Here is a 12,736-nt window from a genome sequence, read left to right as displayed (position 1 = left end):
ACGAAACCTGATCAATAGAAACCGCTCATGAGCTGAAAGTGGCCACCAAAGATAGGGCTCAATGGATGGCGATGTTTTGAGCACCATAAGTTTGCGGACGCTAGTTTTTCCAAGTTCTAAGTCATCTCTACCAAACGTTTTTTAAGGTAGTGAAAGTTTTCTTTACAAATTCCACATCCTTCAGGGTAATCGAATCAGGTTTTAAAAACAAGTCCGGCCGTCCCAGCTCTTCACAGCATCCCTTAATATAGTTTAACCATGGAATGCGTGTCATATGATCAAGGCTCATGTTCTCTCTTAAAATCTGATGGTTAAGAGCTAGATCTTTATTTAACCAGCAATTAAGCCAGAACAACAAGGGGCACGTAGCCAAAGTATCCCCTATATAAGGCACCCCCAGTTCCTCATGAACTACCAAATTTGATGTTCCGCTGGGCACTCCTAAAATGCGTTTAATAAAAACATTCTCCGCCACCTGCAAGGCATCAGTTGCTACATAGCCCCAAATCACTGAGATACACTTTAAAAGCTAGCGGCCAGCACACAGAGAAGGGGGCTCTTCCAGCACCAAAACCCCCAGATCCCAACTGCTGCGTACACCTCAGTGATGACCATCTGGTGCTGAAAGTAGGAAAGCTGTCAGAAGAGCAGGTGGAGTAAAGCGTCCCTTATTTTGTTGCTCCTGAGGGTAAGCTAATGGCTCATCAGAATTCTGAGAAGCACGTTTAGGAGGTCTTAAGTGAAAAGGGTCAATGTGACTGAGCTGTGGAATACTTGTACAGACTGATCTTGTTTAGCTTCCTCAGAGCAATACTTGAAAGATTAGGACTGCAGGGTCAGGAATGTCCATGGCGGGGAGTGTTACTGCCCCACAGCCATGGCCAACATGTATTGAAGGAGCCATACTGTTCAGAGGAAAGTAGCTGTTTTCCCTTGCTTAGAGGAAAGAAGCTGTTTGCCCATGTCTTGCTTTAGACTGCACAGTTGGCAATGAATAGCCAGAGGTGGAAGGAAAACAAGAGATTGTGACCACCGTAGTTGTACCACAAGGAAATTCAGAGAGTACTAACATTAAGGTTAGGGTTCAAGGATGGTAGAGTACAATAAAGTGTAGGAGGCAGGTACAATGTACTACTACTACTGCCCGTTATGATGGCTGGCATGTCTGCAGCAACTAAACAACTCCACTGCGGTTTGTCTTGGGTAAGTTTCAGTACTGTCCCCCAGCTGTTGTTCAGGGTCTACGGTTCTGTTTCCACAGTTTGCCCCCAGGTGTTCTTTGGTCTGCTAATCTACATTGGTTAAACCAGTGGGCCAGGAATGACATACTCTGCTGAAATGGCCACATCTGACCAGGTGGTACTGCCGGATCTGCCTGAGCCAGTGCCCTATCTCGCCAACTGTGGGTAGCAACCCTAACAAGCCATGATCTGATGGTTCTCTGCTCACATCAGGTTCCCCCTCCTTTAAACACATCTTTATCACCTGCTTTACAGTGTTCTTAGGACCATAATGGTCCCAGGAAACCTGCCCATTGGTGGCTTGCCACCAGTTTTTTTGGTAGTCATTCCACTTCCTGGATCGCTGAAAGCCCTGTTTGTCCGCAGGAGAGACATATCTCCTTGCCCAGGTGTGCTCGAAGGAGATCCTCTGTTCTCCATGCTCCCTATGTTGGTGAATGGTAGGGCTGGTGCCCACGGGAATTCCCTTCTTTCTACGCTCTTCTGCAGACTCTTTATCCCCTGGAAGGCAGATAACAACTTAACTGGAACCTTCAGAGTATCTGACTTCATACTTTCCCAGCAGAGTTTTAATCACACCTCTGCAGGCTCTTTCTCTCATTCAGACTTGTCGCAGACATAACCAGTGAGATTATTCTTCCTTTTTGATAAATTGGGTACAAGGTACTTTCCAGCTTCCAGAACACATTAGCCCTGGAGTGTTGCCTTTACCTATAAACAAGATCTAGTCTTAATGAATAGACTCACTAAGCACAAATATAAAAAGGCATTGAAAAATTATCATGGCCTTTGCAGAGCCGTCTGCACGACCTTTTTCTTTATCAAAATGTTCTCAGCCTAAAACTGTCCTAAAGCCCTTTTTATATTAGTTAAGGAACTCTCCGACCATAAAAAAAGACTACAACAGCTCCCATACTGTCTAATCTACAGTGTGAGGAACTGGTGCTTTTTTTTGTAAAAAAGGTAGAGGACATCCAACTTTTACTTATGGCCAGCAGTAAGGTTGCCTCTCGGTCCTGCATTAGTTTTCCGTCCTCTAGTTTCGAGGCTTCTAACACCCTAGCTACAACATCTGCCTTTTCATCTAATTGTTCAGCTATCACACCTGTTCACCAGAAACTGATTTATGAGACATGATGGAACTTACACTTTTTATGTCACTGCTTCAATTTACTAAATCCGGCTCCCCCATAGATATGCTTCCCCCAGCTAAACTCCGGACTCTTAATTCTGAGATTATGCAGCTTCAGGTAGAACTCCTTAATTCCTCCTTAGAAGCAGGACATATTCCTCAACCATAGAAGCATGCCATGCTTTTGTCCCTCTTGAAGAAACCCAACTTGGATCCCTCGAACTGGTCTAACTACAGCCCAATTTCTCTGCGCCCTATTCTGTCTAAAATCATGGAAAAACATGTCAACAGACAATTCTCAATCTTTATGGAGTCCCAAAAGGATCTCCATTCCTCTCAGTCTGGGTTGAGAGTGGGACACAGTACTGAATAGGCCCTTCTAGGAGTCGCAGAACATATCAGACGTCTACTGGATGAAGACGAGATGGCAGCGCTGATATTACTTGATCTCAGCACTGCTTTCGACACTGTGCTGCATGTCATGCTCTTGGAGAGACTGGGCAATCTTGGTCTTCAAGGCACAGCCTTATTCTGGATGGCATTCTTTTTAGAAGGTCATACATTCCAGGTCTCCTCAGGCAGCGCCTCCTCCTCACAACTTGCCCTTTCCTCCGGGGTTTCCAAGGGTTTAGCCTTGAGTCTGACCCTGTTCAACATCTATGTTCGCCCTCTGGCTGACCTAGTTGAAAATTGTGGTCTCACCTAATATTCTTATGTGGATGATAATCAAATCCTCTTTGCCCTGTTATCCACTCAGGAACACAAATCTGTGGTCCTCAACTTCTGTTTGCGTTTGGTTGTATGGCTAGCAATTCTCTTAAGCTCAATGGAGACAAGATGGAGGTACTGGTGCTAGGAAAGAACCCGTCCCTATGGAGCCCACAGCACCAACCAGTAACCTTGGGTGCTCTTCCAGCTCTGGTGAAAAACCTCATTTTTTTGTTGGACGAAAAGTTATCCATGAAGCCTCATGTTGTGAAGGTGGCCGCTCTGGGTTTTTCTGTCCTGAAATGGCTGCATTAAATCCTTTGGCTACTTCCATTCTCAGCCCAAAGGACAGTCATCTAGGGTCTCATTTTATATAGGCTTGATTATGTCAATGTCCTTTATTTGGGAACTGGCAAAGTCTCCATAAGAAGGGTACAAGTGGTATAGAGCTGGACAGCCAGACTAATCTACAGACTTCCCAAAAGAGCATTGTCTTCCTTGCTCCTTCTGGAGCTGCACTGGCTCAAGGTTTGCCAGGTCTAACACATATCTCATTTAAAGCCCTGTGCCTTGCACACAGAGCTACATCAGGTGTTGGCCCCCGATACTTTTAGGAATTGATGAGACCATATCAGCAGGTCCCGCCCTCTACGTTCCAGTGACCTTTCCCTGTGTTTCACTCCCAGAGTCAAATGGACTCGCTTGGGAGGTCAGTCCTTTGCTTACCAGGGCCCCAAGCCTTGGAATGCCCTTCCAGAATACTTAAGAAGCTGTACCTACCTTGCTTACCACTTTTCGGAAACAGTTAAAGACCTGGATGTTTTGAGTACGTTGGTGCTAGCTAGACCCTACCTGTTCCTAAAGTGCTGGGTAACCCCATATGGGTAGCTGAGCGTTATACAAGCTGCTGATAATAATAATAATAATAATAACTCTCATACCAAAGGAAGAAGGAGCCTATGAATAGGTGAACATGTATTTAAGTATAATCTTAGAAGAGAAATTTCGGCAGAAGAATAGACTGATTAACTTCTGAATCTCACTCCAGCTTCCATTCTCTATGACAGAGACCGGCACACAACAGAAGAAACCCAAACCCCAGACTCTTGCAGAGAGACTTGTGTCTATTAGTAATGCAGTCTCACTTACCAACTTCACTATGGTTGGGCTGGGTCTTCATATAGCAGCTTCCCCCCCTCCAAAAACCCCAAAAACCCATGCTGCCATTGCCACTTCCGGGGCATACCGGGCCCACAGTCCTAGGCCTAAATGCCTAATACGTAGCCTGGCTTTAGAATGGGGATGATCGATTCAGAAGGTCAACATGCATGTGAACCAGTAGCAATCTGTCTCAATCTTTGAGAGTTGATTTAATTGAGGGCCACTAAATGTATCTCAGTCAACAAAATATGTCTCCTTCTTCCTTCAACATGAACGGCACTATCAACTCTGTGAAAATTAGTGACAGCTTTGGCATTTTCAAATCCTTTAAAAATGTCAATAGATATAATTTGCCAAACACAGCTAGAGAATGGGTTAGTAAATCAAGAACAGGAAATATTAATAAAAAAGACAATTCCTCGTTCTACTCTCATATCATATCATGTCATGTTAGCAGTATTTGTTCTAGTGGTATTGGTGTGGCACATCTCTGACACTTATGTGGCAGGTTAGCACTATGGGATTTCTGTAAGAGCATTGCTACGTGCTCTAGTCCTGTCTAGAATGTGAGCTACCACAAGCCTTTGGTCTGTCTTGAATGTGCATTGCCACAAGGCGCTGACCTGTCTGGAATGTGCCTCACCACCTACATGTTCAGCTAATCCACATGTTATGGAACAGGCAAGGAATCACAAACCAGGTAGGTGTGGGCATTGTGTATGTGTTTGTGAGGCAGTCCTAAAGTGGCAAGAAATATATGTGTAATTTAGGAACAAGGTGCTGACGTTTGTGGGTACCTGTAACGCTTATTTCATACAGGAGCAGGCAGTGGGGAGTACTAAGTAGCATTTGTGTCTAGGACTGAGCTGGATATTCATGCAGGGTATGGTGATTTTCAGGCCAAGGTGGTAATGGAAGAGTTTAGGGAATAGTAAAACATTGCCATGGGTTTGGCCAATTCCATGAAGTGGTTGCAGAGACTGACGCAACATCCAGTTGAGAATAGGTGGCCCATGCAGGCACAGGGACATGCCTGTAAGTAACTTCAACATCTCAACGATAAGGAACTGGAAAGTTATGAGGTTACAGATAGTGAAGAACAAGACAGAAAGAAGGAAAACGAGAAGGACTAAACTTTCAGTTTTGGGCAGGATGCCAGTTCAAGCTGGATGGCTGCTTACTATATGGTGCCTCCAACTGTAACTTGGGCAGGGAAGTAGAACACATGAGGGAAAGGTCTGGGACATAAGAGATGTAGCAGCTGGACTTGAGAATGGAAAGGCTGAATATGGTGCAAACCTTCAACTCGAAGGGTGGGTCCTGTAAGATAGAAGGCCTCTGTGCACAGTGGGAAAGGGAGAAGCAGGGCCTGATGCTGAGCTTCAGATCAGGGAGACCTGTAGAGGAAGTTGTTTTAGATAATCAAGAGATCAATAGAAATGCAGATGTTGGTGTACGTATGTTAATGTGCTGGGCCTTTCATCAGGCATAGTCCATAGTAGGCATTTTGCACTGCTGAAGGTCTTTCACATTGTAATGAGTAAGAGTAGAACCCTCCAACAGTTGTTGGAGGGTGTCTGACAGGACTTGTATTTTCACCAGAGGATGAAAGTGGTGATCCTACTTCACTCACCTGTCTCCCCCACGAAGAGTTATCAGAAGCCATATGGGGTTGTCTTGCTTACCCACCATGTAGCTCAATGTCATTGCACTGTTACATAAGCCTTAGCTAGCAGATGCAGAATTAATGTCTAGCTCTGTGTTCCCTTCTGCACTCCAGGGGGATACGTTCTAGGGAAGCCGCCTTAAGTGAAAACACTGAGCTGACCTCAAGTGGGGGTTTGTCATTAGAAACATAAGACAACACTGTAAGTATCTTGGCACAAAACAGAACATTTGGTGTAAATGCAAAAAATATCTTTGAATGATGGGCTTCAAATTGAATATCTGCATAACTGGAAAGGAAAGGGGAAAGAAGCCGCTACTGTTTCAATGAATTTGATTAAAACCACTTTCAGGCTGTCTAAAGTATTTCATACAAAAGTACAGTAATAGATCACACTGCCATCAGGAGCGAAATGCCTTTGAAAATGAGGAACAGATAGAAACATCAAGCAGACCTTTTCTCACCAGAATAGATTAAAACAAGTTATTTCATCTTACCCAATAGAGGAGTCCTGGAATCCAGTGTGTGCTGAGAACTGGGGCCAATTGAGTTCATTAGTTATTGCCAATGGTAGATTGTAAAATGTTTTCTATTGGAAATGAATGAAAAGAAACAATTAGATGGCATTATGTTTATGAATGCCTTGTTTCTGTAGAAAATATTGCCTTGTTAGCCATCACAGACATCTCGCAGAAGCATGGGCAGCCTATGGACCAAGCCCACATGACTACAGTTTGATATACTTGTAAACACTGGCTTCAAGGTGATCCAGTTTAACAGATTTTCTCCATTGAAGGAAACAGACTGTGGTATTGCCTACCACAGGAAGTCAGAAAATTGACAACTATTCATTGTTTTCATATTTCATATGCCACAACATTTTCTGTTCTTTATCTTTTTACCAACCACAGATGCCCACACCAACTAATAATATCACTTGCCAATTGTGTTCAGGCTTGGCTACATACGCTTTCAATAGGTTCCAATAAAATTAGAATAGAAAACTGACAAAGGATTTCAAGCAATAGGATTTTTGCCCAACCTTTGGTTAGTTTGGGCTTTCTGCATGAAAATATTAATTGCATTTAACGTACTGACTTACTTTGCTTCCCTTTCAGCTATTACCTGTAGAGGAGGACTACTCATCAACGCTGACTGATATGTCAGACTTGTAAGTAATCATAATCTAATTTTCCTTTACATAACATTGGCTCAATGGGTTGTCTAAAACGGTGACATGCTCCGGTGCTGGACAGTATGAAACTTACTATGATAGTTACCAATGAATAATAATGCTATGCCCACTACCATTAGAGGGCTCTCCTGATGGAGAGTGGGGGTATTGATGCTTTTTCCATGAGGGCTTATCAAATGTTGATAGCATATCAATTTAATAATGAAGAACTTCAAATGTTCAAACCAGATATTTTCAATCGGTCTAATAATCCTCCGAATCCTCAGTAGTGATAACCTGTCAGAAAACATTATTTTAAAGACAGGGTCTTAAAATACCTCAAGATCAGACTAATCTTGCATCGGAAAATTTTGTTCCGCGTTTTTATTTCAAACACAATATGGTACCAATACGTTTTTACAAATTTATAAGGACATGAACATGCTCGCAAACCAACCATTTTGCAATGCCTCTTTCCGTATCATGCCCCATGTAAAGTGAGTCAATTCATCCACCATGTCAATTCAACAGCATTCTTACTTTGACAAGGAGCTTTATTTTGTACCTCCCAACTTGCAAGCAAAGCTGTTGTTGCCACTTGGCCAGAAAATTCAGATGTTATATGGAATGAAGATGCTATGCAGCATCCAAGAATTATATATGAGCCAGACCATATATTGGGTGCAGATCATAGTTAGGATCCAGAAGATAAGCAAGAGTCAGGTCACACATAGGATCCAGATCATATAGAGGATTCCAATTATTTAAAGATCCAATTGAATACGTAGCTTCCAAATGATACCTATGATCCTTGAATTCATACTTATGATTAAACTCAGGCATTGGGCCAAGCAATACACTACCACTGATGCAAGGCTTATTTTAGTGCAAAGACTTTTTTATTTCTCATAATTTATAGAGCAAAATACTTACAATAAGCATGCTTTCGGAAGTCACTCCAATGGCAATATAGATGTATCTTGTTAAATAATTTCTAGTACTGCATTTATAGAATTTAAGCAAATGTACTAAAGGGTCATGCATAATCCTTAAAGATTTGTGGTAGTGATATTGTAACAAATATAAAGGAAGTGGATTATAGTTATCAATTGCGTAACTACGTTAAAATGGCCATACACAATGGAAATTAAAGAATTTGTAATGAAGCAATTCTGTACACAAAATACAAAATGGGTTTAAATATATACAGGTAATGCATTCTGTTACCCAAATGATGAACTAATGAAATAGTAAAATTGGTATTCATCTGAGGGCAGCATGTTAGCAGGAACCTGTTCAGTGGTGAAGCTGAATCAGGGTTGGAAGAAGAAAAGGTGAAAGGGAGGCCACCCCTTAAAAAACGCATCCAAAGTAGAGGAGAAAACAGGCAGTCAAGTTACATAAAACAGGAAGGAAGAAAAGAATCAACCCATGCTCTCCAATTACGTCTTTCAATAACAAGTCCCTGAAAGACTGCCAAGGCCTTTTCAGTCCTGCCTAAGGACAGCTTTAGCTCTTGTAAAAGAAAATCATAAATATACAAGCATTGGCAAAGCCAATAGGTCTCCCTGGGGCCGCCAGCCTTTTGGTAATTCTTGTTTTTTTTGGTCATGGTTTTTGTAAAACTTTATTGTTCTGAAAGCTGCTGGGCCTTTATGAATCTAAAAGACAAAAAAATTGACTAAGGGTAAATTTGTTTTTTGTGTAGAAAATAGTACTCCCTGGCTCTGATGGGAACTAACTTGTGTGTGAATGTGCTCCCTGTGATAGGGTAGTAGGAAGTAATTCATAGTGAGGTCAGCCAGTGGCTGAGGCATTGCCACTTGATGCACGCTGGAGTTCATGGAAGAAAAATTTAAATGACACAACCACAGACTAAAAACCCCCACTATGTTATTAAGTTTTGTAAAATCAAAAGATCTTAGTAAACACCTGAAAAAAACGAATTGGTCTGACATTGGCTGCCAATTTGTTGCCTTTAACAAAGAAGGTGAGAAGAAAGAAGGCACAAAAGAAGGAAGTGAAAGAAACAACAGAAAGAAAAAAGAGGGTAAGAAAAAGGAATTAAAAAGAAAAAAGAATGAAGACAAAAAGGAATGAAAGAAAGTAAGAAGGAAAGAAGTGAAGAAAGAAAAAAGAAAGACGAAATGAAGGAAAGACAAATGAGAATGAGAAATATGGAAGGGAAGAGAAGAAAGAAAAAAGGAAAGAGTTTGAAAGACACAGAAGAGAAGGAAAGAGAAACAAAGATAAAGAGAAGGAAAAATGAAAATGAGAATGAAAGAAAGAATGCAAGAGGAAAGGCAATAAAAAAGAGGGAAGGCAAGAAATAAAGAAAGAAAAAAAATTGAAGAAAGGAGGAGGAAAAAGAAAGAAGGCAAGCAAAAATGAGAGAAAAAAGAAAGGGTGGAAAAGAGGGAAGGGAAGAAGATAGAAAGAAGAAAGTAGAAAAGAAAAAAGAAAAAGAAAGAATACAGAAAGAAGTAAAGAAAAAGGCAATAAACATAAGAAGGAAAGGAAAGAAGTAAAAACAAGAACAGAAGGAAGGAAACAAAAATCGATGAAAGAAGGAAGGAAGGAAAAGAACAAAAAGGAAAGAAGGCAAGGAAACAAAGAAGTAAAACAAGAAAAGAAGGAAGGAAATAAGAAAGAATATGAGTGGAAGTGCTCATTGTGAGAGCGCAAAATGCAGGGACTCAAAGTGGTGTTAAATAGTGACTTAAGTGTGCTGACCAACTCCCTTAAGTTGAACCACAATACACCAGAGCACACCCAATCATTATATCTCTAATCCAATACAGAAGTCAAAGAAGAATAGCGAAAAAAAGAAGAAAAGGAAATTTTTCTCTCTCCCACATCAAGTGATCCAGTTGAGCCAATAGTCAAATATCCTTTCAATTAAGAGCAAGGCACAATCTTAAATCAGGTCCTTCCGTTAATTTTATTTTCACTTTTCAGAAAACGTACGTCGGGCGAAACGCACGTCGGCTGCTGCTGCGTTTTCTGAAAAGTGAAAATAAAATTTCCTTTTTTTCTTTTTTTCGCTATTCTTCTTTGACTTCTGTATTGGATTAGAGATATAATGATTGAGTGTGCGCTGGTGTATTGTGGTTCAATGTTGTTCTAGGCATGTGGTCCTAGGAAAAATATACCCTGGTGGGTGGGTATAGTAACACCATAAGAGCACCTTAAACAAATACTGTGGAATTGAATTATTTAGACTCAGTATCTTCAATAGATGTGCAGATCATTTAGCAAACCCACAAGCTTCTGGAATTTATCAACTCCCTTAAGTTGTATGCTGGGGTGGGCAGAAGCAAAATGTGGATGACAACAACAGTCCGATGGTTGAAGAGAGGTGGCTGAAAGCCCCTTTAAGTAAGTATATTATACATATCATTTTAGTAAAATCAAAAAGGCTTCGCTAACCCCAGACCTAAATATGCACATGTATGTACATACAGACAGAGAGGGAATATGGGATAGCTCTCATCGCCTATTGGCCTGTTTGACTGTTAAACACCTTTTGCTTCCACCAACTACATCATGGTAAACACCCAAAATATAGAATCCAAAATATCCAAAATATCCAAAATATCGAATGGACATAATTTGAATCAAAAATATCGAAAGGACAGAATATAGAATAGACATAATATAGTTGGAAATAATATCGACATATAGGTAAGTAATATCGAATGTAATTGTATTATATGTTAGTATATGTGTTAAAAGTATATAATTTTTTTTAATGTATGGTACAATTTTTCTAAGATAATGAATTTTATGTTAATACATTTTTGCGTAGATTAGTTCCGTAGTGGGTTGCGGGTTTATAGGGGAATAGGGTGGGAAGTAATTTAATTTGCATAATTTGCATAAAAAAATAAAATATTTATTAATTAATAATTTATTGTTTAATAATTAATATTAGTAATTATTTTTGCGTATATTAGTTCCGTAGCTGGTTGTGGGTTTATAGGGGAATAGGGTGGGAAGTAATTTAATTTAAATTCAAGAAATTAATTAATTAATTAATATGTATTTGGTTAATAATTAATATTGGTAATTAAGTTAATTAATTAACTTTTAATATTTAAAACGTTACCAGTAACAGTTATTAATTAATTTACAATTATGTAAATTGTGTACATGTTTATTAGTTAGTAACTCATTACATATTAATTATTAATAATTAATGTATTAATATGTTTATTATGTTCATTTTTTTAGGAGTGTGTTGAGTGTTTATAGGGGAGTATGGTGTGCATTAAATTAATTGAAAATACATTTTTTTGTTAATATTCATATAATATTTAATCAAAGTTATTTTATACTGGTAATTGTGTTAATTAATTTAGATATCATTGTTATTAATTTTATTTTTAATTGTGATTAGGTAATTAATTAAATGTTATTTATTTAAGTTAATTCATTAATATTTTAGACCAGTGGTTCCCAAACTCTTGACTCCTGAGGACCCCCACTGAATCACTACTGGAGTCCGGGGACCCCCAAGCAATTTTTACAATTTAAATGTCAAAAAATGAAAACAGGCCGGCTTTAGTGCTGGTGGCGCCCTGTGCGACAATGTTTGTTGGCGCCCCCCCAATGACCACCTCCACCAGGGAGTCTCTCACTAGCACCCTTTAACAGTGACGAAGTCTCCATAACCACACTCTCTCAGATGCATTGAATTAGTTATATAGCGCCACTCATACCAGTGCAGGGTGTTCAAGCACTTTGCATCACACACACATTACACAGAGACAATCAATCATACGTGTGTAAATCAGTGTATAGGAAATGTTACATAAGCCAAAAGACTAAAAGTGTAGGAGTCACATGTCATCCATACTGGTAGGCAGTATAGTTTAAGAGTACTTGGTGTGGAGAAGCCCAAACTCAGAGTCGAAAAAGAAACTGCATAGTTGGGAGTTCTCTTTAATAATAAGAATCGATTTCTGCCAAATTAATCCTTTTTGCAACATTAATCAATTTTCTAATAATGTATTCTTTGCAGTGTGTATGCAGTTCTGGGATGAAAGTCAATAGCTCACTATTCTATATTAGGAATTTAAGTTATAAATTGCAAGTAACAAAAGGAGGTTTCTTTTGAAAGCAGTAACCTGCTGATCTGTACATACGCACTCTGTAATCACTTGGTACACGTTCTTTACAGAAGGCATATTAACCCTCTGCACTAACTTCACAGAAGTCAAAACCTCAACTATGCAAAATGCTGATCTGTCTCGGACGATAATTAATCACAGGAGTTATTGTGACATTTATGTGAGCCTGGTAATTGCCGGGGAAAGAAACGCTGCAGCAGGTGCTTCAAAAGCGTAATAAACGTTCAAGCACGGCGCCCCCAGAAAGGTGGCACCGCCCTATAGCCGGCCCTGGCGCTCCATGCTTCTTAAAGTTATAAATTGCAAGTCATAAAAGGAGGTTTCTTTTGAAAGCAGTAACCTGCTGATCTGTACATACACACTCTGTAATCACTTGGCACACGTTCTTTGCAGCAGGCATATTAACCCTCTGCACTAACTTCACAGAAGTCAAAACCTCAACTACACAAAATGCTGATCTCTCTCCAGGAAGATAATTAATCACAGGAGTTATCTTGACATTTATGTGAGGCCTGGTAATTG

General features: G+C 40.0%; 1 protein-coding gene across 1 annotated transcript in view; it reads right to left on the bottom strand.

The window, feature by feature from the left end:
• The window catches only part of AOAH (acyloxyacyl hydrolase), a 780,853-nt gene that overhangs the window by 247,448 nt on the left and 520,669 nt on the right, over window positions 1-12,736 (bottom strand). Inside the window, exon 12 of the mRNA XM_085607471.1 lies at window positions 6,406-6,497. Coding sequence (XP_085463597.1) covers window positions 6,406-6,497 — 92 coding nt within the window. The remainder of the gene's footprint in view (window positions 1-6,405; window positions 6,498-12,736) is intronic.

This window comes from Triturus cristatus, chromosome 5_2 (assembly GCF_964204655.1).
Source record: "Triturus cristatus chromosome 5_2, aTriCri1.1, whole genome shotgun sequence".
In the NCBI taxonomy this organism is placed as follows: Eukaryota; Metazoa; Chordata; class Amphibia; order Caudata; family Salamandridae; genus Triturus; species Triturus cristatus.
This window is presented reverse-complemented; position numbering and strand designations above follow the sequence as displayed.